The following is a 25,643-nucleotide window of genomic DNA, read 5'->3' on the forward strand; positions in this document are numbered from 1 at the left end:
AGCTAGCTCAGACAATTGCAAATATTATACTGGAAATGAATACAATACCTTTGTTAAATCTGAAGACAAATTCTCAATAATACACTTTAACAGTAGAAGTATGTACACAAATTTTGATGACATCACTGAATACTTACAACAATTTGAGAACCTGTTTAGTGTTATTGCAGTTTCTGAAACGTGGTTCAGTGAAGGAAGGGGTGTAAATTTTGAATTAAACAACTATAATCTGAACTATGTAAATAGAACTAACAAAATAGGAGGTGGAGTAGCTATATATGTGCACAAAAGATTAAAATCGAAAATATTACAAAACATGTCATTTGTCATTGACGATTTACTTGAATGTATTACAATAGAAATTATAAATGAAACAAGGAAAAATATTATAGTCAGTTGTGTGTATAGAACACCCAGCTCAAATCTGGAAACTTTCACAAAACTGGGCTGAAAAAACATATTCAACAATAAGCGCCAAAACACTATTCATTTGTGGAGATTTCAACATCGATCTAATGAATCCAAACAAACATAAAAACATTGATGACTATATTAATATGATGTACAGTATGAGTTTGTACCCAACTATATTAAGGCCTAGTAGATTCACTTCACACAGTGCAACACTCATTGACAATATATTTACAAATAATATGAAATTTACAAACGTCAGCGGGTTACTGGTTTGTGATATTTCTGATCACCTACCAGTATTTACAGTGTATGATGAAAAGGTTACTAGACAAGAATCAATTAAGGATTATGTTTACAAACGAGTTAGAACTGAAGCGACTATTATATCACTGTATGATGACTTAGTTAAAAAAAACTGGAATGCTATATATGGTACAGATGATGTGGATGGTGCGTTTGACATATTTTTGGAAATATTCACCAACAAGTACAACAAAAATTGCCCAATGAGACAAATGAATATTAAGAATAAATCTGTAAACCATCCATGGATAACTAAGGGTTTACGTAATGCTTGTAAGAAAAAAAACTACTTATATAGAAAATTTACTAAACTAAGAACTAAGGAAGCCGAAACCCGGTATAAAACGTATAAAAACAAATTGACAGGAATATTAAGAGCAAGCAAGAAATTATACTATACCAATTTATTACATCATAACAAAAGTAATATCAAAGGTATTTGGGATATATTAAATAGTATAATAAAAGGAAAGAATGTAAGCAATGCATATCCAAACTATTTTATTGATAAGAACAGTGAAAATTATAATTTAAATCAAGTTGTGGAGAATTTCAATAGTTATTTTGTAAATGTTGGACCAGAGCTCGCTGCAAATATCCCAGAGTGCAGTGGTAAACAATTTGAGTCACTAATAAAAATGAACTCCAAGACCATGTTTTTATCTGGGGTTACGGAATCAGAAATCTTAGACGTGGTTAACAACTGTAAAAACAAAACGTCTATGGATTGTTTTGACATCGATATGGTACTAATTAAGCAAATTATAAACAGCATTGTGAAACCATTGACCTACATCTGTAATCTATCATTTCTAACAGGCACATTTCCAAATCAAATGAAAATAGCAAAAGTTATACCAATATACAAAAAATGGGAACAAGCACATTTTTACAAACTATAGACCGGTATCTCTGCTTCCTCAGTTCTCTAAAATATTAGAGAGACTTTACAATAATAGACTAGAACAATTTGTAGATAAACATAAATTGATTAATGAAAGTCAATATGGTTTTAGAGCAAACAGATCAGCAACAATGGCAATTATTGATGCAGTAGAAGAAATCACCCACAGTATAGAAAAGAAGAGATACGCAGTCGGGGTATTTATTGACTTAAAAAAAGCATTTGATACCATTAATCATAATATACTATTAAAAAAACTGGAAAGATATGGCATCAGGGGAGTGGCTTTGAAATGGATTCAAAGTTATTTGACGGGGAGGAAGCAATATGTAAAAATGGGAGAGTTTTCATCTGAATATTTGGACATCTGTTTTGGAGTACCACAGGGTTCTATCCTGGGACCAAAGCTATTTAATTTATATATTAACGATATTTTTAATGTTTCAAAACTATTGAAAATAGTAGTATTTGCAGACGACACTAACATTTTCTATTCAAATGATAACTATATGGATTTGGTAACCTGTATTAATCGTGAACTAATTAACCTAAAAATATGGATGGATATAAATAAATTATCTTTAAATTTAAATAAAACCAAAGTAATATTCTTTGGTAATCGTAAGGCAAATCAAGATTTAGAAGTAAAAATGGATGGTGTCACAATAGACATTGTATCAGAAATTAAGTTTTTAGGGGTCATAATAGACAATAAATTAAGTTGGAAAACACACATCAGACACATACAAACAAAGGTATCTAAAAGCATTTCAATAATTAATAAAACCAAAGTTCTTTTACATTATAATGCATTGTATTTATTATATTGTTCTCTCATTCTGCCATATTTAACATATGGTGCAGAAGTCTGGGGCAATAATTACAAAAGTTCACTACAGCCCCTTTTTATCCTTCAAAAACGTGCAATAAGAACCATACACAGGGTAGGATATCGGGATCATACCAATATTTTATTCATGCAGTCCAATTTATTGAAATTGGATGATTTAATAAAATTTTTCACTTCACAACTGTTATTTAAGGTCAACAAAAACATAGTGCCAGAAAACATACAAAGATTATTCACTCGGAAAGAGGGAAATTATAACTTGAGGGGCTGTGGTGAATTCAAAATCCCAAAGGTGAGAACCACCAGGAGAAGTATGTGTGTGTCTGTGTGTGGAGTCAGACTTTGGAATAATTTGCAAAATGAAATCAAACAATGTCCAAATATCCATGTGTTCAAATTTAAATACAAAAAAGCATTACTGGCGAAATACAGAGATGAAGAAAATGGGATATGACGGAGACTGGAAATACTGCACTTCAAACTATGGCTAACTTGTTGTTATTGTGCTATTATCACATCAGAACTGTTATAAGTATTGTGTTTATTTTTATTGATATTATCACTGGTGCCGCAGTGACATTATGCGCATTATGACGTTGAGGGATGGGTATTGCGAAGATTAGTGTATAAAATATGTGATTATTGTAACTATTATAATTATTGATATCTGACCTATGTAATAAGTATATCCATGAGATTTTGTTGTATTGGACACAAGAGGAGCTATCTATAAAATGTATTTAATAGGGAAGATAAAGGGGTAGGAAAAATAAGCATCTGCTTCTGACTACCCCTTTTCGAACATGTTGTGTGACATTATTTCGTTGTTGACTCATTGTTTTTGTCCTGTTTTTATTTTTATGTTCGAAATAAAGTTTTCATTCATTCATTCATTCAGGGCAGCACAGCAGCGCAGTGGTTAGCGTGTGTGGGGCACAGTTCTGAAGTCATGAGATCGAACCTCCTGTGTGGAGTTTGCATGTTCTCCCTGTGCTTGCGTGGGTTTCCTCCGGGCACTCCGGTTTCCTCCCACATTCCAAAAACATGCATGTAAGGTTAATTGGCCAGTTTATATTGTCCCTAGGTGTGAATGAGCGAGCGAATTGTCTGTCCCTGTGTGCCCTGCGACTGGCTGGCAACCAGTTCAGGGTGTCCCCTGCCCACTGCCCGAAGATAGCTGGGATGGGCTCCAGCACCCCCGCGACCCTACTGAGGATAAGTGGTGCAGAAAATGGATGGATGGATGATAGCTCAGGTATTTTTTCTTAGTATTCAAATCAATGTTTTTTTTTTTTTACCGAATGAAAGTTTTTTGTACCACTGTGAGGCTCTATATATTACACACAGTCCCTTCAAATTCAACGTCCTGCTGTCCTCATTGAACACACCGCAAGAAATGCAACATTTGAAGGTTATTATTGCAGACCAGGGTTCAAATGAGGTCGGACCTAACAGCTTGAGTGCCTCGCCCATCTTATTTACTTACAAACACTCCCATCAACATTAGTCAGGACTCTTCTCACCCCGGCACTACCTCGTAGACTTGCTACCCCCTGGCTGATGCTACAGGTCCCTTAAAGTAAGGACAAACGGGCTCAAAGAAAGTTAGAACCGGGACCCCATACAATTTTTTTTTGCTTTAAATCGGTAAAAATAGTATAAAAATACGACAAAAATACCATGATGCAAAATTCTACAGAAATATTACCCCAGAATTACTACAAAAACACAACTACAGTTCAGTAATATCATAGAAATACTAAAGAAATATGAAAAAAACTATAATATGGGAATACTACAAAATAATTACAAAAACATTACTAAAATACTGCTTCGGAAATACATGAAAAATACGTCTGCAGAAATACTACAAAAATACAATTTAATAATACTATAATACAAATTACTACCAGAAAAATATTATTACAGAAATACTACTACAGAAGTATTACAACAGAAATACTGCAAAAATACAACTAGAGCAATAGTACAAAAATTCTGCTATGGAAATACAACAAAAACACTACAAAAACAAAACCACAGTAATACTTTACTACAGAAATACTATACTGTAGATGTACATCAACAATTCTACTATGGAAATGCTACAAAATACAACAGAAATAGTACAAAAATACAAAAAAATAACAATAGAGGATTTCTACAAAAACACCCAAATCATTAAAGTACTGTAATGCTACAAAAATACAGTACTACGGACAACAACAAAATCTACTATCGTAATACAACAAAAATACTACAGAAATACTAAGAATTTACTACTGTGGAAAAACTACCCAAAATAACAACTGCAGAAATAGTAAAAAAAATGAAACTAGATTAATATTACAAAGAAAATACTGAACTTAAATCCGACTACAGAAATACTCAAAAATACTTTTAAAAAAGTACTACTGTAACGCTTGAAAAGTAAATATCAGATGAATCAATGAACCAATTTGATGAAACTAATCTAGTTCAAAAGAACTATACCATGTAAATGTCTGCATGTATGTTTATTCTCAGATGAAAAAAAATAGATCTATTTCAAGATCTGCCCCTTGGCCAAAACCTTTGTACCCGATGCGGCCCCCGACTCCAAATAGTTGCCAACCCCTGGATTAGAACATGGAATGAGTTCTAGTAGGAATGCAAATGATCAAGTCATAGCGGGCCCCAAATCGAATTTTTCTTAGAACCCCATTAAGGCTCGACTGCTTAACAGTCTTTAAGCAATTCATTTATTTTGCCTATCGATCCTAACAGTACTATTTTTTTATCTTGTTATTCCCCCGTTTGTCTTTTACTGTTCATCCAGGAGTATAACGGCTAATGTCCTAAACATTGTACACTACGTTGTTATCAATGACGATAACGACGATTATATTCTATTTCAGGGGTCGGGAACCTATGGCTCGCGAGCCATATATGGCTCTTTCTATGAGTATCTGTGGCTCAGAGACCAATTTGATTGCATGCAAAATTTCTCCATCTTGTTCAAAACCGGAGTTGTCTATCCTATCCAAGTACACGTAAAGCCAAACCAAAGCTAAACACGAGGACAACACTTCGCAGTATATATAGGGCACGTGTTTCACTACAATTTACAGTCAAGGTGTCACACAAAAAAAGGGGGGAAAAAACTCGTTTTGGCTGTACAACGCTAAAGAATCCTTTATTTAAAAGTTCACTATATAATCTGTGTTCAGTGTTCAGATACTTTATGATGAATCCACAGAACTGTAAATACGCCATAACACCGGAAGAGAACTTAGTCATTTGATTGGGTGAGTGGGAGGGATGGGTGGAGCTATGCAAAAAGTACAAGCATTCCCTCCCATCTCTCACCAAAGGTAAGCACATAAGGCTCCCTATTCTCAGAATGTTGTGACGTTTTTACAAAATAAATGCTTGCATCTGGTTTTGAAACCAATATGTATGAAAAAAAAGGGTCAAAAGGAGTTTAACCGATCTTGAGTAATTGCAAGAAAGAGACAAGTTTAAAGTGGTATGTTTGTTGAATTTGGGACAGGGGCTCTGGCATTGTTCTCTTTTCATCATTTTTATCAAATCATCAAAAATAAATGTGCTGAAGACTAAGCTTTTGTCTGGGGCGCCGGTTTAGCAATTTAGTAAATTTGTCTCATAATATATGGTGTGGCTCTTTCCCAAAATAAAATTAATATTTTTTGCTTTTATGGCTCTTTGAGTCAAAAAGGTTCCCGACCCCTGTTCTATTTGATCACTTATTAAACCGTCATATTCAAAGCCACTTCAAAGGCTTCTGTTGGAAAACCCAGACAAATAGAACTTGATATCTGCCCTGAAGAAAAATCAACTCAGAGGGGGAAGGCTGACGCATTGTAAATATTAACAAAAATTAACAAGCAACTTAGTCAAATGGTTACATGCAAATGAAGGGCGACAATAGTGAAAAGGGGAGCGTTACACTCAGAGAACAGCATGCATCGGCACAAATGTGTCCCTCACGAATTTAGAGGTAGTGACGTTTAGAGGAGAGTCCAGCGTAGAGGCTGTGTCTTGGATTCAGGAGTTTGACAAGAAGTTTCCTCCTGGATAGCTCGGTCTACTCCGACGCTTGACGCAGGTCGTTATCGGCATTATTAATCAGACCGACAGTTCGCTTGAGAACTTCACCCAACTGGCACGAGGTGAGTTCCATTTTTTTGTATTTGCTTTTTTCAAAGTGCTCTGTAAAACCCAAGTTTCTTAGCGTATCTCAAGTCTTGTTTCTTCTTGTTTATTTGTATAGCCCTTTATCAGAAGGCGCCTCAAAGGGCTGTGCAGACCACAGACCATTGCAAAAAAGTATTATTACACCATCCCCTGAACTAAAACCTGCATTAGGGCAAGGAAAATCCAATAGGATTAGGTAATCTGTTACATCATGTTATTTGTTGTGTCTGCAATTAAAATTCTGGTCAACCATTTAAAGTTGTACAAATTGAATTTTATTTCCTTATTTTTTTAAAAAGTAGACTCAGATATTTTTGTTTTCCTAAAAACCTGTCTAATTATATTTCTATCTATTCTGGCTTCATCACTAGCTAATCGCTGGGCACACACTGACAGGACCATTCAAAACCCTACCTATGGACTAGTATAGATATATGTTGGCCTGGAGAGGGGTGGGTGCCAGCAGGGTGCACTTGCTTAAGACACAACACAGGAAATGGTGCCCCTACGACCCCAGTGGTTAAGGGATCCAACCAAACAATAAACCATAAGCTACATGACAAACACGTACACGCCATACAATAAAACGCTGGAATCGAAACATAATTGTGAGATGGACGCAATAAACCATTCGTCTGTGTCTGTTGCAACATCCATTGGGGGATTACCCCATGTACTGTGTAGAGCAAATACAGTACAAAATTGACTTTCAAGTCACTCAGAACTTTGGAATGGATGGAACGACTGCGTCCCCTTTTGGGCAGTTCCCGAACATACCAATTCACCATGTACCATAATGAAATCTGATAACATGGAGTTTTGAACGTACTGTAATTAAAATATCTAAGGCAATGTATCAATAAAATAATGTTCTCACCGAACATAAGTATGACGATTGGAGGGGCATTCTCAAGTAGAGAACATTATGCAAATTTCTCAATTCTTTGGCTTCCTAACAAGCTTAGCAACTTCAAGACTGTTACCTGATACTGGGAGGTTCAGATATCTTCGACCCCGCCCATAGAGGCATGGTCTGGTCAGGCGTACCTGGTCCCTATATCAAGAGAACTGATTGATAGTTCGTTCACTTCTTTTAAACTGACTCTTGTCTTCAGCCCTGCATGGCGGGTGCTTGATCGGGCCATGAAGGCCTGCACTGTGGCCCTGAGTCCAGCTCATGGGCCATACGATACGGCCAACGGGAGCACGAGACCAAATCTCTCTGCAACAAGTAAGAGGATGGTTTCAAATTTAACACCATGTTTGCTGGTTCTTGGGAAAAAGCTTTTTTTGTACAAGGAAATCTAATCAAATCGACTAGGATTATAGCGGGAAACTTTCTTTTCATGCTAGTAACTTTCAGCGGTCAAAAAACTCATATCTTTAATTCTCTGTGTTAATAAATTGTGTGATTATTTCCATCGGCCTGGTTCATTTATGCAGTTTTCTTGGGATTTGAATTCATATTAAAATTTAAAAGAACTCAAGTAATAACAATTCAAATTTGATCAGTGTAGGAAATTCTAGCATCTTTCAGAGGGTTAAAACGATTTATGGTGGAGCACAAGTAACACCTAGAGGCAAATTCGTTTACTGATTGCAGTAAAGAATAATTTGTTTAAATCCTAACAATTTTCAAAATTAAAGCTAAATTCAATTAAAGCTAAATCCCTACAACTGTCCCTTCTCAAGGTTTCTTATTTTCCCCATGCTAAGGTTTTGAGTTTGCCCTCATGCAAGTTTTATATCATAAAGTGTAATAATAGTCTGTAGTCTGGAACAGTCTGTGGTCTGCACAGCCCTTTGAGACTTCTTGTGATTGAATGTTATACAAATACAAATGACTTGACTTGACTCCCAAACAACAGTTCTATAAAATGAGTACAAGAAAACACCTGATCGTTTGAGATTTTATATGAAAGAATCAGACAGAATCAATAACTATCATGATGTATTCCTATTTATCCGTTCAATCAATGAATCACTCAATGTATTTGTATAGCACATTCAGGCAAGAAATTGCACCTTAATATGAAAATAATATTCCCTACATTTTTCCCGACCAAAAACCTAGGACACCAAATACACAGACACACGCAATGGCTAAAATAAAACAAAAGAGTAAATAACTAGCAAATAAATGAGATTATGGCAAGGCACAGACGGGAGGGGACTTAAGGAAGATTTTTAATGCTAAGCCATTACAAATTTTCCTCCAAAATTAACTGTTTGATTTAGGTAAATTAACTAAAAACAGGAAAATCTTTCAATTAAACAATCAATTTTTATATGATTTAGGTGATTTTTTTTTAATGTTATCCAGTAAATAGCCTCAACCTTACAAAGTAAATGAAAAAGATAGAGTTCACATAGGTTTTACACTGTCACTCTCACATATTTGTATTATGGTTAATGCAACAACTCTAGAAGTAATTGATGGTCTATGCAGCTCTTTGACTAAGGGCTTTACAAATAAATATGATTTGACTTTCCTGTATAGAAAATTCTCTTTTTACAAGAGAAACTCCTGAAAGTGTAGCAAATAAAAGTTGAAAATAAATGAATCTTGAAAGCTCCGCCCACTTTCTTCCTGGCCCCCTTGAAAATGCAAGTAGATTTTCCATAGAGGAACTATTGAAACCTGTTATTTACACTAAACAATCTGCTTTACATTTTCTTATGCTGAGGCTTTTATTTCTTGCGCATTACGGTTTGTTTCAATACAACAAAAGGTTACTATGAAATGTAGCAGAACGTACTACAAGGTTTCGACAAGCACTTTAATTTACTGGAACCGCCTTTGAAGAGGTGAAGGTTTTCACGTAAGGGTTATTTGCGAGGACGCAAGGTCATTTACGGTCAAACACAGATGATCATGGTCGAAGAAAGGAACTCTCTGATGTCTGGAATATTGCTCACCCAAATAAAAGACATAGAGTGCAGTTAAGGCATCGGTCCCCAACGTGGTGCCCACGAGCACGAGGGTGCCACCTGAGTCTGAGGACAGTTGGGGTGCCAGCAGACCTGTTCTGAAAGTGCTCACCAGTGCTGGGTCATTGAGATTTTCTACTTTTTTAATGGTTAACTGAGTCTATTTAACCTTATTTTAAATAATCAACCTGGTAATAACAAAGTAACAACATAGTAATAACATAGTATGTTGTTACTTGAAAATTTTGATCATTAAATTCCAGTTCATTGACTTCATGGACAAAAAAAAACGGATTGAAGTATTAATAATTGTCTTTAAGCAACTAATTAAGAGTATGGAGTGAGAATCTATTCATGTATTAAGCACTTTTATTTTTTCATCTTTTTTAAAATGTATTTTACAGGAAACACAAAAAACAAAATTCCAATTTATGTGCAAATATGTGTATATTCTTAGCTATCTATCTGGCTACCTTTTAGCTTTTGGCTAGCTATCCTTCTATATCTTTAGCTATTTAGCAAGCTATCCCTCTAGCATGTTACGTTTTTTGCAGGCTATCTAGTTGACATTTTACCTTTTTTTGACAGTTATGAAGATAAATGTTGGCCTCTTTTCTATCTAGCTATCTACTGTGTAGCTTTGTTTTTAGCTTTACATCCGAATATTTTGATGGATTGTACTCTTATCTAACTATCTGGCTCCCATTTAGTTTTTTTTGTAGCTAACTATCAAACTACCGTTTAAGCCATTTAGAAAGTACTCTGGCTGAGTTGCTATATCATAATTTTATATCAAATGGGTGCCCTTAGCGCTAATTAATAACAAAAAGTAGCTTGACACTTGAAAATGGTTGGCGACCCATCATTCTCAAATGTATCATCATAGTACTGCATTTAAAAAAGTAGTAAATACTCAAAAGCCAGACCATGTTACGCCACAAGCTAAGTTGTTGATAGTTTTCTAAAATGTCGTATTCTCAATACTGTGACAGATAGCAAATGCTGGGCAAATGCCCTCTGGAAGAAAATCAGACACAGTGGCTGCAGAGGAAAAAAGCATCATTGACTCATCTCAAGTGAGTTGGAAAGAGATTTTATGTAGATTCAAAATGACATAGAGCCAATTGACAAACATCTCAGAAATGTAGCACGGGCCCTGGTCCAAAACCTCTCCTGGAATACGTAGTGATAACACTAGCCTGATCATGGTGCGTGAGCAAGTACGTATATTTCTTAGACGCCCTCAAAATAACTCATCTTTTTTCATCTTTCTTTGGGGGTTTGGTTTGGCGTTTGGATTGTTCTCTTTTTACCTTCATCATTTTCATGCTACATTATTAAATATAAACAAAAAAACCTGCAGGGACAAGCATGACGTCAATCTCTAGCACTCCCCCCATCCTCATTCCTCCAACCTAACATGTTCCGCCCCGAACAGCTTTGATAAGAGTGAGTTAAAAGCAGATAGAGGCAGCGGAAGATAAAGCACAAAGGATCCTTGAAAGCAGTTGGTCATGTTGGTTAAGTCAGCACATACTTAGTAGATAAAATATTTTACTCTTTTTAGACACCCCATACAATGGATCCCACCTTTAAGTGTCGAGTGGCCTATCGGGGATCCCCTTTTGACGAGTGTCGTCTTGCTGTCCGACCCCAAGCAGGAGGTTCCTCTGAAATTTGAAAATATTTTAGTGGAAGACCCACAGAAGGGGCTGGTGTTACACTATGTATTCCCAGAGAGGCTTTGGACCAGGGCCCATCCATCGGCTCTGGCATCATTTCGACCCTTTTCTCAGTTTGTGCACAATTGTTATGATAATAGCTTATCAGTTCCACTACTGGTACAAATCAAAATAAATTAATAATGTCAAAACATTTGAATATTAGCCTAAGCGAATGTGCTTTTTCCACACAGCCCAGCGCCCGCGCCACGTGCAGAACTGCATCAGTTCTGGCGTCAATTGTTCCGATGGAAGGCTGGGGGCGTCTTGTGAAGTCCCAGCGCCCTCTCATCTTGTCGATAGTCTCGGTGACCATTGTGTTCTACCTCTTCCGTTGGGTGCCATTGTACGCTCCGCAATCGCTTGTTCACTGCCACATTGTCTCCCCGCTGCTGGGTGAGGAAACTCAACCGCCTTGGCGCAGAGGGTGCACGGTGTCCAGCGTGCGCTCAATAACCTTTCCTGTCCTTTCGGCAGTCGGACTGCAACCTGTCAATCTTTCCTTGCCGACTCCCACTTTGGAGGAGAGTCGCATAAGGTGGGCAAGGGTGTCGGTGGGCGGACTCTACCGGCCTCTGGACTGCAAAGCTCGGCAGCGCACGGCCGTGGTGGTGCCGTACCGCGCGCGGCACACGCACCTGCTTGCTCTCATCTACCACCTGCATCCTTTCCTACAGAGACAGCAGCTTGACTATGGGATTTTTGTGGTGGAGCAGGTGAGCGGGATGGAGTTCACCAACTTCCTCTTTCTTGGGCTTGTTTTACACAAGTGTTTCTCAACTGGTCTGACTTAGGAGCCACCATCTCAGCCTCCATAAAAGCCAAGACTCAAATCAAGGAAAACATTCTCAGATGTATTGAAGATTTTATGCAACTCAAATAGAGAGAGGCAAAGCGGGGTCGATAGAAGATTGGATTCGGCTGCTTGGAGTGGTCGGTATTTGGGAGCTGCAGTATTCGATTTGGCTGTCACAGGGTGTTATAAATCCCACAAAAGCAGACCGCACGAAGGCAGATTTTTATCGAATTTGTCAGTATTTATTGCGGGTTCCTTGACACAAAACCTAGCTAAAGACACTTGCGGAAGCCTAAAGTACAACCATGTGAATTTTTACAAAACCGATTCAGCCATTTCGAAGCCTATAAGTCACATACAAACACACAACAACATGAACAAGTTAGGGTTTATAAAGCAGTTTTAGATTAGTTAAGATTTACGTTTATTTGAAAAACAATGGCCAGTAAAACAAAAACAATTTCGAATAATAAAATTCTCTTTAAGGAGATAGTGTGTATTATTAAGCACCTTCTAGTGGGAAAAGATGTATTTAAATAATAAACAAAAAATGCATGTCATACATATGAACATGCTTTTTTTTACATACTCATAGCTTGAGAAATTTGCATTTATTTGACACGAGGCTCACTTAAAGGAAGCTGATATCTCTAAAAGCTGCTATGGGTAACCCCAAAAACTAACCGCCTTGTGAAAGGCAAATAAATAAGAAAAATGTTTCGTTTCAATATCAGTAGTTTTTATTCTTTATCTCTGCTTTTTAGCACTCGTTTTTGTTTGCACAAAAATACACACATTTGTTTTTAATGGAATAAAATACACTTCACTTTAGTAACTTTTGTCTTCAGTATAATAAAAGTCATATATCATATGTTCTTTGCTGCAGGGTTGGGTAGGGTTACTTTAACTTGATTACTTTCAATTACTTTTGGATTACTCCAATGCCAAAGATGTTAATAAAAGACAAAAGAAACTAAATATGAATAAAATTATGACTCACAACACGTGGTAAGCTTTCTCTCCTGGCTTTGATCTCTTTGATCTCCAGCAAAACTAACATGAAATGCGACAGAAAAAAATGAAAATAAATCCAAACAGCTTGCCAACATCATTTTTGCCGTTCTATGCATTCCGTTACTCCCCAAGCCTGCACAAAATTTAGTAATTTTATTCATATTTAGTTTCTTTTGTCTTTTATTAGCATATTTGGTATTTAAGTAATCCAAAAGTAATTGAAAGTTATCAAGTTAAAGTAACCCTACCCAACCCTGCTTTGCTGTATTTGCGTTTGGCCATGCTCAACATTTGTTAACATACGGTCTTTTTCTGTTGTGTGAAATGACGGGTGTCAACTCACATTTGCAGGGCATTATCCCCATCTACTGTTTAGAGTTTAAATGACCCTCATTTTTTTCTTTTCCAGGCATTATTTTGCAAAGACCCACTGAAAATGGGTCAGTGACCCACCAGTTGAGAAACACTGTTTCAAACCGGCCGCTCACGTGCTTGCATTTTTCATGTATCAGTGGGGGCAGGGCACCTTCAACAAGGGAAAACTGCTGAACGCCGGCCTCCGCGAGGTTCTCCGAGATGATGATTGGAACTGCGTCATCATCCATGACGTGGACCTGCTGGCCGAGGACGATCGGAACACGTACGCCTGCGACACCTGCAACCCTACTCACCTGGCTGTATCCATCAACAAGTTTGGTTACATGTGAGCACACACCCCGTGGCGTTGCTTTGTTTACAAGGCACTGTCTGGTCCCGCCACCTATTTAAATAATGCAATGTGTCTCGATTTATAGTCATGATAGTATGAGTTATTCGTTTATAAAAGGAATCTCAGACTCAATTTACTTGGGAACCACAGGAACTAGGGTCTTTGTGAAGTTGGGCGACATCTGGTTTTCAAGAGACAGAGACTCACGGTCAAAAGTTACATGTAAAATAAATCCAATGTCCTTTTAGATTCAGATCAACAGCGGTGACTATCTCTTTGAACCACGCCAGCGGCCCCTCATTCCGCATTTCAATTTAAATAAAATATTTTTCAATTAGTTTGCAAAACATGATTAATTGAATCAGTTAATTTGTTGAAAAGTATAGTCTGTAATGTGTACGCACTGTCATGGGTCAAACCGGAAGGTAAGTCCATCGATCTCAAACATTAAGGTGTGAATTTTGAGCCCTGCCCAACTATTTTAGTTTCCATTTTCAACCACTTGCTAGGCACATTTTTTGAATATTATGACAGTGGACCCAAACTATCATCTTGAGGGCTGCTTGAAGTCTGCGGGCTTCAGGTTTGAGACCCCAGGTGACTTACTGTACCTCTGCTACAATTTATTTGATTTATAACTCCTTTACTTATTAGGCATAATTCTTGATACATCCATTCGTCCAGTTGTTAATCAGTCTCTACATTGTTTCAAGTGGGGTTTTTAGTTTTCAGTTAGAATAAGTCCTTGAGTTTTATCAGAACTTGCCAAACCCAGTCTAGACAAAGAGCTGGTGCAAAGTATGGATTTTTAAACTAAATCTAAAGTTTCACTTTGTCATAACTCGCCCTCTAAGTATAAAGCTTGGCCAATTGTAAATCAAACAGCTGTGTCCTGCGCCCAGAATTTTTTGTAATAAAAACCTCAAGGGAACTGCCCACATGGAGGAAGAAAAGTCAATCATCTTCACATCCCATGTTTTCACAGAAACACCTTGTTGCGCTTTTCATTCCTGAAATATAGGCACAGAAACAGGCGATAATTAAAAAGTATGTGTGCGTTTGTGTGTGGTCTGTCCTCGTCTAGGCTGCCGTATCCGCGCTATTTTGGCGGGGTGGTTGCAATGACTCCGGATCAGTTCCGAAAGTTGAACGGCTTCTCCAACCAGTACTGGGGCTGGGGAAGAGAAGACGATGATTTGAGGAAAAGGTAAAAAGTGTCACCCTTTTTCTTTGAACCTTCTTCCACTTTTTTCCCTTACTCAAAATATTTTTGGCGCATGTCTGTAGTGGGTCTGTTTTACTGACAGTTTGTTTTTTGAAAGCTTAACTGTTGAGTGAATCTTTATTCACAATTTCTCCAGAGTGGACTTGTCGGGCATGAAAGTTATGCGCCCTCCTCTGGCTATTGCCCGTTACAAGATGATCAAACACCCGCGAGATCGAGGGAATGAGGAAAATCCACACAAGTAAACAAGCAATCTCTTTGCAATGATGTGTCAACTTTGGGTATTTCAGCCAATTTAAATGTATTTTTGTTTTATTTTTTAGCTTCGATCTTCTGAACACAACAGAGGTGGTCTGGCACTCGGACGGCCTCAACTCGCTCACCTACAAACTTCTCTCCAAAGAGCAAGAACCTCTCTACACTCACCTACTGATTGATGTTGGAGAAAAGCCAGAGCTATCCGATGGTTCACACTAAACCAACAATCAAACTTGAGTGATTGAAAATAATTACAAAAGGTAACGCACATTGACGAGATCACGTTTTGAAAGCGGTCTCGTCTACAAGTTCCCCTGAGCAAGTCCTTTTATCGAAATATGGCTGTTGGCCGTTATCCTTAAGTAACACAGATTCAAACATCCAAAAATTGCAATTGACTCCAATAATTATTCATGAGACAGAGCACACAACAAAATCAAACACTGTTATTTATTCAGTAAATTCATTAAATCTGCAAAAGCAAATGTCTTCTCATTTTGAGATAACAGATAAAGAAATAACAACAGAGACTGAAATGAATCAGTGCTAGATTGAAAATTCCTCATTTGGATTCAAACAAAAACTATTCTGTTTTGTGATATCTTTCTGACTTACATTATCCATTGACCCCCCACACTCGTGTTGTAAACAGTAGTAGGCCCACCAACCACGACCGCCGCAGAGATCAGTCCCAGAATTTGCTATTGGCAGTGGAGTTGATAGTGCAGGAGGCGACCCAGAGCGGTTCCGGCTAGATGTTTGCTGAACATCTGGTCCATGAGGCGACTCTGCTCCTCAGTGAAATGGTTCCTCCAGTCGCCAACCTCTCCTGCAATGATCAGGTGTAAGACATGAATTTAGTGCATGCTAATGCTAAACTAGGGCGGGAACACAACAAGGACATGTTTACGCGTAAGGGACTTGACTAGACGCAACTTCTCAGGTTGTTTTATGTGAACCGTGAAGGAAAAGGAATTCTTAGGACAATAAGGTCCATTTCAATTACTCCCACTTGCTCTCAATATTTCTTCATACAATAGGAAATAACGTTCATCATGAGGCACGGAAAGTCATATTCTTTCATAAAGCATAGAATATGGTCGAAGAGTGTGGGACACAAGCTCCGTTTCAGAGTCAGGTCTGTAGCATCCAAGTGTCTCCTAAGTCACACCCCCTAAGCACTACTATCCAGCTGTAAGCAATTTTTGGAGGGAATGATCTCACTTTATGTGTTTATGTTGTTATTTACCGTAAATTCTAACAAAGGGTTCTGCGAAAAAGAAAAGCACAGACGCAGGAGAAATAGTTGTGGGGAAGACGAGAAAGAGAAAACAAAAGTGAAGCACAATAATTGTTGGGCGGCATACTTATTTCTTGTGCAAGTGAAACACCAGTTTATTGTTGTAAGCGTTTCCTATGTTACAGTTTTGAGATGAGTAAAATAAAGAAAGAAAAAATAAGTTGTCATGTGTTAGATCAAAACAAACACAGCTCGTATTGAGTGGTAAGCAAGAAGTATATTACTATTCCGCAAAGGGAACCTTCCCTTGCCTGCTTCAAACAAGTGGAGGAGTTAAGGAGAAAGACAAACAGGATGTAATGGGTAAGTGAAAGAGGAAGTAATGGGAATGGACCTACACCTCGACTTCAAAAATCATGAAGTCTTGACAATTACACTAAACAAGTACAAAAAGTGCCACGTCCTGTAACTTGAAATCATAAAACCCTATGTGGCTTTGCAGTGTTTTCTCAAGGCTCTCCCCAGTGGCTCTCAATGGAAGGACAGCTTGAGTGACAAAGGAGAACAGTTAAAAAAATGAACTCGGGGAAATGTTAAAAAAAATCAAATATTTCCTGTTCCTGATCTGAAAGGGTAGAAAGCAAAAAGGATCACTTAAGGCCCGGTCACACAGCCTTTCACGGGCGTATCGAGGCTGAATCACGGCCAGAAATTTCTGCCTGTGAAGCAGACGCGGTGGAAAATGTGCAAAATTGGCTAAACCCGCCGTTTACCCGTGGTATGCCCGCGAAACAGACGGCGACTATTCCGCGTCCTTATCGCGGGTAACCGCGGCTGCATCGCGTTTGACCGTGCTTACACGCGGTACACACGCTAATGCACGTGGTCTAAAGTTTTGAGCAGCGCAAAACTTTTTCGCGGCCGCGTGTGAATTTCTTGCCGCGTGTAAAGCACTGCTGTATCTCGTCTGTATCGCGATCTCATAGCGTCCAATAGCGTCTGCTTCACGGGCAGAAATTTCTGGCCGTGATTCAGCCTCGATACGCCCGTGAAAGGCTGTGTGACCGGGCCTTTAGCAAGCAACGTGGCAGTTTCGCGGGCTAAGTTAGGCGATCAAGGAAGGGAACAAATCAGACTCATTCCACTTAGTTGGTTCCATTCAAACCTCAAAGCCTTGGAGGTAAATGTAAATAAAAACGGTAGTATTTTTGTCCGTTGTTTGGGTAATGCGATCTTTCCAAAACACCTTGTGTCACAGGAATCTAGGCACAACATTGAATCACAACAACACATGGAAAAAATTGTGTTTACCCAGAATGAGATCAGAAAAGTCGTACTTCGCGCCCCTCTACACCGGTGCGTGAGATAAGCAGGTAGGCACCTTTCCTGAAGAAGATGTTTCCCATGTTCCCGTGTGATGCACCGGCGCTCTCCTTCATGGCGGCAAAGGTGCTCCCATTCGACACCAACTGCACCTGGGCCTCGCTCAGCTTCACGCCCAGAAAGGCCGAAATGTGACGGACACCCTCCGCAAGGTCCTGCGACACAACATGGTCAGACTACTCACATTCAAGCTCGGCGTCGAGGCACACTTCTTTAAGATTGACAGTTTTGGGGAACCAAGTTGCGAAATGCCACCGCTTCTGTCCGTCTCCCTGGGCTACCATTTTACCACCGGCGGCATTTTGCTGCTCGGCTCCCATACCATGAACGCAAAGCTTATTTTGTTTGCAGTTACTTGCTTGAGTTGCTCATAGGTAACAATCAGCACGTTGGGAAGCACCATCTTTTGCTCCCAAGCCGACGCATGCTCAAAATACGACCCCCACGGAACTGTTTCAAGAAGTATCAAAAAGGCCACCTCAGTGAGTGGATACTTTTAAAAATTTAGGAGTGCGTGTCAGGGGCTGACCTTCTCCGGACAAGAAGTTATCATAAAAGGTGTCCCACGAGCTTTGTGAGGGCAGCAAGGGGTTGCTGTTGCAGAAGTGGTAGAAAGACACCAGCGTGTCTTTGGGGTTTCTGAAGATGACCAGCATCTAAAACAAAGGACGGCAAACACTTTGAGGCAACATGCATGGTGGCCTTCTTTCTAATCTGGCAAACTCCCACTTTGGTGTTCTTGGTGTAGAAGGAGGTAGGGATGTTGTCGGGGTGCATGTGGGTCCCTAGCAGTCTGGGGGACGGCATTTCTTCCAGCACCTAAAGGGAGCACAAAGTCAGGTCGGGGGTGCCCTGGCTTCCCCCTTGTTCTACCTCCTCTGCATTGCTAACCAGTTGAAAGCAATTATGGGAAGGAATGAACCAGTTCACAATATGTTTTATCCTGTGTTGTGTTAAGGATTTTGATTTTTTACACAGGCCACTGCGAGACAAGAAAAGTTCAGAGGCAGGAGAAGATGAGAACGAATAAACAAAAAAGTAGAGCAGTCGGGCAACATATTTTTTTTTCAGCACAAAACACTAATATATAGTGGTAACCAGTTCCGATGCTATGGTTTTGAGGTATGTGAAATTTAATGAAAGAAGCAACACAAAAAAGGAGTGAAAAATGGTCGCTTATTTTACGTGACAAGTTATGGTATGCTAAGTACAAAGTACGTTTTCTTGCTCTTACCACAGGAGTGGAAGGGGAGGACAAAGATAAACAAGACACAGTGAATGAGTGAAAAAGTAGGTCATAAGATTAGGGTTAGGTCTGCTTAGCTCAATGCTAACATGTATTTTGGTTGTGTTAATCAAAAAAAAATTTGCTGGTCTTCAACTCAGACTAACAAGAAACTGTCGAAGGCATTCTTAGGACAGAGTATTCTTTATCCTCGGCAAAAATGAGGTAACATTAGACCAGATGTGAATTCCCAGTTAGATTTTTGTTGAAAAGACAGGTATCTTTTAATCCCTTTCAAATTAAATCATAGGGATTAATTCTAATTTATCTTACATTTAACGCAATCGTGATCAATTTGAAATATTTTTGGTGGAGACATTTCCCTCCAAAATTAAAACACCTTGTTCTTAAAAACCACAGCAGAACCTACTGGGAAAAACTAACCAATCAAATTCCGCCCTGAACTTTCAGTGCATTCAAAAAATTCAAAATTCAAAAAAATATACAGACTACCCCAGTCGAAACTTTCATATATCTATTTCGGTTGTATTTCAGATGTTTGACGTCTTATTCATAAATTTTTAAATAAGTTTCAATTCATTAACGCTAAATGAATCACGATCACTAGTTTGGCTGATAAAACAGATTTACAGTCCCAACGGCTGAACATGGTTTTAAAGGTATTCAGGAGATTGTAGAGGGAGCTGGTTGGAGCGCACACAATATGCTGGTACACACACTCAAACACCACATAAACAATTTATCATATGTGACACACTCTGCCGAAATGAGTCGCAAGTCTCAACGTTTTAGTTTTAGCTACAGCCCTAGCCCGATAACTGAGAAAAAAAAAAAAACAAGGAAAATCATAACAAAAAAACATTTTTTACATTTTTCGATGTTTTGAAAATATATGACATTCAGATACACTTACCCCAAATTTCATATTCCACATAAATGGGGAAAGTAACAAACTCAAAAAACAAACTAAATTTATGTTAACATATATCAGTATGGTCTAATTCTTTTTATATGTGTATAAATGCCTTTACAAAAGTTAAACTAGACTATCCCTTAACTGTAAAAAAAATTTGAATGACATCACAGCAAACAAGGAAAAGAAAACTTAAAACGTGATTTTCTCAGGTTTTGGATCAGCTGGAAGGTCATAATTTACATGGCCATGTAATCAAAACATCCACCCATACATCATTATCTGCACCGGTTATCCTCAGTAGGGTCGCTGGTGTGCTGGAGCCCATCCCCAGCCATCTTCGGGAAGTTGGCAGAGGACATCCTGAACTGGTTGCCAGCCAGTCTCAGGGCACATAGAGCCTGACAAATCACTCGCTTATTCACACCTCGGGACAATTTGGACCGGCCAATTATCCAGACATGCATGTTTTTGGAATGTGGGAGGAAACCGGAGTGCCCATACGTAACCCACGCAAGCATGGGGAGAACATGCAAACTCCACACAGGTGGTTTGATCTCATGACCTCAGAACTGTGCCGCATACTCGCTAACCACCTTACATGCATTTTTTGGGGAGGGTGGGAGGAAACCGGAGTGTCCGGAGGAAATCCACACAGGCACGGGGAGAACATGCAAACTCCACACGGGGAGGCTGCGGTAGCTGGACTTGAACCCTCAACCTCCACACCGTGGGGCTGTGCGCTAACCACCCGCTTATCTTCAAAAATGTTTATCATAAAGCTTTGACTATGGTATCATTTTAAAGCTCTTTGCATATACTCTCCAATGATACCAAAACTCCAAATGTGATATCTGCCTCACTGTGACTCATTTCGGTAGACCAGGTCATTATTATTTCAGTGTCGCGCCAATAACCGCGCATTGAAAACCTCAGCGACGTCCGGTCCGAAGAACTCCATGAGCGGAGGCATGATCGTGTCGACGGTCCTTCCCGCCGCCTGCGAGAGGATCTTCTTCAGCAAACCCACCATCCAGTTGAAACCTGCACCCATCGATGTGTTGCATTCACTGTCAGTTACCGTGACGGCAAGCTGGTTGGTTCGGTGGCAGCTTGTCTCGCAGGCGCTTTGAATTACGGGCAGGGTTGGGTAGGGTTACTTTAACTTGATTACTTTCCATTACTTTTGGATTACTCCAATAGCAAATATGCTAATAAAAGACAAAAGAAACTAAATATGAATAAAATTACTAAATTTTGTGCAGGCTTGGGAGTAACAGAATACATAGAACGGCAAAAATGATGTTGGCAAGCTGTTTAGATTTATTTTCATTTTGTTTCTGTCGCATTTTATTTTAGTTTTGCCGGAGATCAAAGAGATCAAAGCCAGGAGAGAAAGTTTACCACGTGTTGTGAGTCACAATTTTATTCATATTTAGTTTCTTTTTGTAAAGTAATTGAAAGTAATCAAGTTAAAGTAACCCTACCCAACCCTGATTACGGGTGTAACGAGTTGAACTCATGTTTTGAGGCCACACTGTGGATCCAAATCCAAATCTGAGGCGGGGGTCTTTCAAATAGAAAACGATCTGATATTTGGTAGGGGAGAATCTGATATGCACAAGGAAGATAACAACCTACGAAGACTCGAAGTCACTAAACCATTTTTCTTTTAACTTACTTGTACAGCGATTCACAAGGGTTTTGGTTTTTGAGGATACCCGTAATTATTATTATTATTATTATTAGCAGCAAGATGGCAGACAATTATGTCAGGTCCCACTAACTGAGCCTCATATAATGCAAAGTGAATACATTTCTTGACCTACAAGTTTTTTAAAAATGCATGTTTATATGATAGTTCGTGTATTTTGCTTATAATTCATATCAATTTAGGTTGTTTTTTTAGTGAATGGAGGGGCGCTACTTCTTCTAGTGTGTCTTGGGCAAGTACTGCCTGGCAGTGCCCATCCCTCTCCATGCCAATGTTTTGGGTAGAGGTTTTTTCCCCCCTCGCATGAAATCTATAGTACGGAGACAACTAGCTACTTTGCTCTTCGGTTATCGCTGGTTCACTGCTTTGCGGATTTTGAATTAAAATTATTACTTATTGTCATTGATATCAACATATCCTGCATTGTATTCTGTGCAGACAACACACAACAAATGCTCTCACAGAGGCAGGTTAGAGGGCTTTGCTTGTTAGGTAGGCATGACTGTCTGTGTGTGCGACTGTGATAGCCAGGTGTATGCTGCCATTCAAATAATGAGGCGGGCACACATGTCAATGTGTCTGCCACCCAAAACAAACTGCAAAGCATGGCGACATCTAGTTTTAGCGTCTCGTCACTTTGAAAATAAATTCATCGATTCAATCGGATTATGGAGGAGTCAGAAAAGTGCTAAACATTGCTGATCACCAACAAGTACTCTGTGGATCGTTAACGGGTTTGGGAGGCGACTGTGGCGACGTAGGGAGCGAAGGCGCTACTTAGGTTCCAGGTTTGGCCTACAGCTACTGCTAGGCTACAAGTCTCTTCAGCTACCCCTGCCAAACCTGTATATCACCAACGCTAGATCCATTACCCATGAAATGGATGACCTGGAGCTACAACTCATGGGAAACTATTAATTTTGAAACAGTTGTATTGTAATCATCACGAAGGCCTGGCTTCAAAAACCGATGCTGGAATGTAGTTAGTTAGCCAGCCACCCTTTAAATTGCTTTCTTGTACTGCAAGGAGAAGCCCTCCAATTTGGTTTTGCTTTTGTATAATGAGAATAAATATCATTCGTTCTCCTCAAGTCTGTGTTCTGTCTTTTTATCTGTAGACATATAGTTATTTTGTTAAAGTCGAATACTCTGAGTTGGTAAAGATGTTATTTTGGGGTATAAGTCTGACCCTTGGGGGACTTTATGAAGGTGCAAAGCTACTTTGTGAATTTTCCCTTTATGCGGGGAAGTTCTGGTCGCCTTTAACCGCAATAACCGAGGGAGAAATGTACTGGTTACCAAGTTTGCCAGTAGCATCTAAAGAACATGTTGGCACTGATCTGACTCTGATACAGCACCTTCATCTGGTCACCGTTGTTTTTCAGTGTAAAGCGTCAACTCACTCTTCAGATTTGAGCTCCTCAGCATTTGTACAAGACAGGATATAATCAAGAGGCGTCCTCGGGCTCCTCACCGCATTTGGGATAGGCCACCAGCAGGACGTCGTCCTCCCTGGCTGTGACAGCCCCCAGGGCGCTCAGGTGCTCCGGCGGGCAGAGAAGGAGTGGGTAGAGGACGCCCTGGTGCCGATACAGCTTGTCTTCGTCCCTCACGTCCTGGGCCTGACGCAGCCTGGACGCCAGCCGAGCCGGCACCTCAGCCGGCTTCGGCTTTCCTGTAGGCCCTCTTGACATGCTCCGATGGGATATCAAGTGCCGAAAAAGTTACATTGAAGTGAAAAACGGTGGGGGACTGAGAAAGCGAGCGACTGAATATGAGGGAAGTCCGCAATTAAGAACCTGGACAGACCCCGCCTCCCATGTGCACATGCAACGCCACAAATTATCAGGAAAAGAAACAGTGCTGATGAAAAAAGTGCATAGCGCTTTTGCGCAAGCACAACTTCAGTTTAAAAATTGTGTTTAAATTGTGATGTGATCACGCTAAATTTAAGGTGACATTTTTTTCCATGTTGTAAAGTCGACAACAACGTGCACTTTGCTGCTTTTCGTGTTTCCCAAGGCATGCTTTTTCAACTGTTGTCAGCTTTTTTAGTTTCCCTCCCTCTCTCCCTTCTTACAGTTTGTTTACGCAAAGGAGCCCCCCGTATGACCATGGACCACCCACTCTAAGGCGGCCAAAGGCACCTTCACACGTTGCTCAGCAAGCACAAGAGTATCTCTCTCTTTCACTCTCTCTCGCTCTCTCTCTCCCTCTCTCTTTCTCTCTCTCCCTCTCCCGCGAAAACGTAGTAAATAGAATAATAGTGCAAAAGTCAGGTTAACTGTATGACGCTGAGGCAGGCTCGCCCTCATTAGGCTTGTAATTGTTTTGAATAAAACTTGACCAATAAAATATGCATGTTGGGTGCACATTTAATTTTGACCTCACATTTACCTCTGTAAAGGTCTAACATTCAATATTTGTTATTTTAAGTCAAGGTTATTCTAACATACTCAAACCATATGCTCCTATCCGAAGAAAAAGGATGGTTTCAGGGATGGGAGGCGCACCACACAACAGATTTGTAATCCGTGCATCCAGCGAAATTTCTGTCGTGTCTTTGTGGATTTCAAGAAGGTGTTTGACTGGTTATGGGAAGTAGCCTTAAGGACCACCAACATGGGCCTGAAACTACAGTAGTTCAGACCATTCTCCAACGTTGTTCAAAAAGTAAAAATCTTGGGAAAAAAGAAAAAACAAATAAACGGGAAAAAAACGACAATAGAGAACAAAAGATGAAAAAACAAGGAAAAAAAGAAGTAAAAATCCAGGGGAAAAAATAAGCAAAATGAGAAAAAAAAATAAGGACAAGGGGGAAATAAAAAGTAGAAGAAGAAGAAGACCAGGAAATATATAGAGAAAAAGCCAGTTTTTGGTGGGTCTCTTCAATTGGTCTTGTGTTGCACTCAAATAATTTCCAAATGTTTTGAGTCAATCTTGTTGCCATCATTGTACTTCCGTTAAAAATTGTGGTTAAATACAATTTTGTATGGGGTAACTGACCAAATGAATAATCAAAAATGTTAGCATTATGTGACAAAAGATGCTTTTTAAAAAAATGGCAATATCATGTTAAAGTTGTTGCAAAAAAAATTGACCTTTGTGGGGCGTACAACCTTTCCAATAGTACATTAGTCAATTCATTAAAATGTGAAAAATAATTCAGCATTGCCGGAAACACAGCAAAGTGTAACTTGGTTCAGGTTTTGGACATGTTTGACAATGATTTGGTTGTCACACACAGGATTGATGTTGCTTATCGTTAATCCAAGTGACGCTCACAGACTTTGTGTGAACACTCAGAACCGTGGAGGATTAAAGAGAAGATTGATCATAACCTAAGCCATGGACTAACATGAAGGTATAGTTGGGGGACATAACGTCACCTATTTTTTTCTGATTGCCAGGCTGGTTGGAGAAGAACAAGAACTCAGAGATCTGGTCAATTGCCTGGACAGAGCATACACCCAGTATGGGATGGAAATCAGCACAGAAAACAAAAACAAAAGTAGTGACCCCAAGGTATCAGCACACCACCATCAACCACCAAGAGCATTAACCCGTCCCCAAATTTAAATATTGTGGAGTTGTCAGCAATACGATCGCAGTTTTTTGCTGGATATGCGATCATCCAGAAACCAAGCGCTCTGTGCTACGACTACTCGGGAGTGTTTACTTAGCCTCGGAGTGCTACATCAACAAGACCCAGCGGCCTACAAAGCAGCGAAGCAGAGTGGCAAGAGAGCGGTGTGACCGGAGGAGGAAGCGAGGTTGTCGGGCCGGGCTAACCGCTAGGCTAAAGGCTAAAGCCTTCAAAACGCC

The 25,643-nt window shown here is 39.4% G+C and overlaps 2 protein-coding genes across 2 annotated transcripts; one reads left to right on the forward strand and one right to left on the reverse strand.

Moving 5' to 3' along the window:
• The first annotated feature begins 10,804 nt into the window (after positions 1–10,804).
• LOC148353935 (beta-1,4-galactosyltransferase 3-like) lies at positions 10,805–16,496 on the forward strand. The gene is made up of 7 exons (XM_088352002.1): positions 10,805–10,819; positions 11,515–11,716; positions 11,798–12,036; positions 13,643–13,833; positions 14,924–15,046; positions 15,201–15,305; positions 15,388–16,496. The coding sequence occupies exons 1-7, from the start codon at positions 10,805–10,807 to the stop codon at positions 15,539–15,541; spliced, it is 1,029 nt and encodes a 342-aa protein (XP_088208128.1). The 3' UTR covers positions 15,542–16,496.
• On the reverse strand, positions 15,759–24,157 carry LOC148353936 (sulfotransferase 6B1-like). The gene is made up of 7 exons (XM_088351290.1): positions 23,293–24,157; positions 21,036–21,148; positions 18,675–18,764; positions 18,475–18,601; positions 18,301–18,395; positions 17,944–18,100; positions 15,759–16,151 (listed from the first exon to the last, which is right to left on the reverse strand). The coding sequence occupies exons 1-7, from the start codon at positions 23,510–23,512 to the stop codon at positions 16,024–16,026; spliced, it is 930 nt and encodes a 309-aa protein (XP_088207416.1). The 5' UTR covers positions 23,513–24,157; the 3' UTR covers positions 15,759–16,023.
• Between the last annotated feature and the right edge of the window lie 1,486 nt (positions 24,158–25,643).

The sequence above is a fragment of the Urocampus carinirostris genome, chromosome 13 (assembly GCF_059441175.1).
Source record: "Urocampus carinirostris isolate Australia breed hairy pipefish chromosome 13, RoL_Ucar_1.0, whole genome shotgun sequence".
Lineage (NCBI taxonomy): Eukaryota > Metazoa > Chordata > Actinopteri > Syngnathiformes > Syngnathidae > Urocampus > Urocampus carinirostris.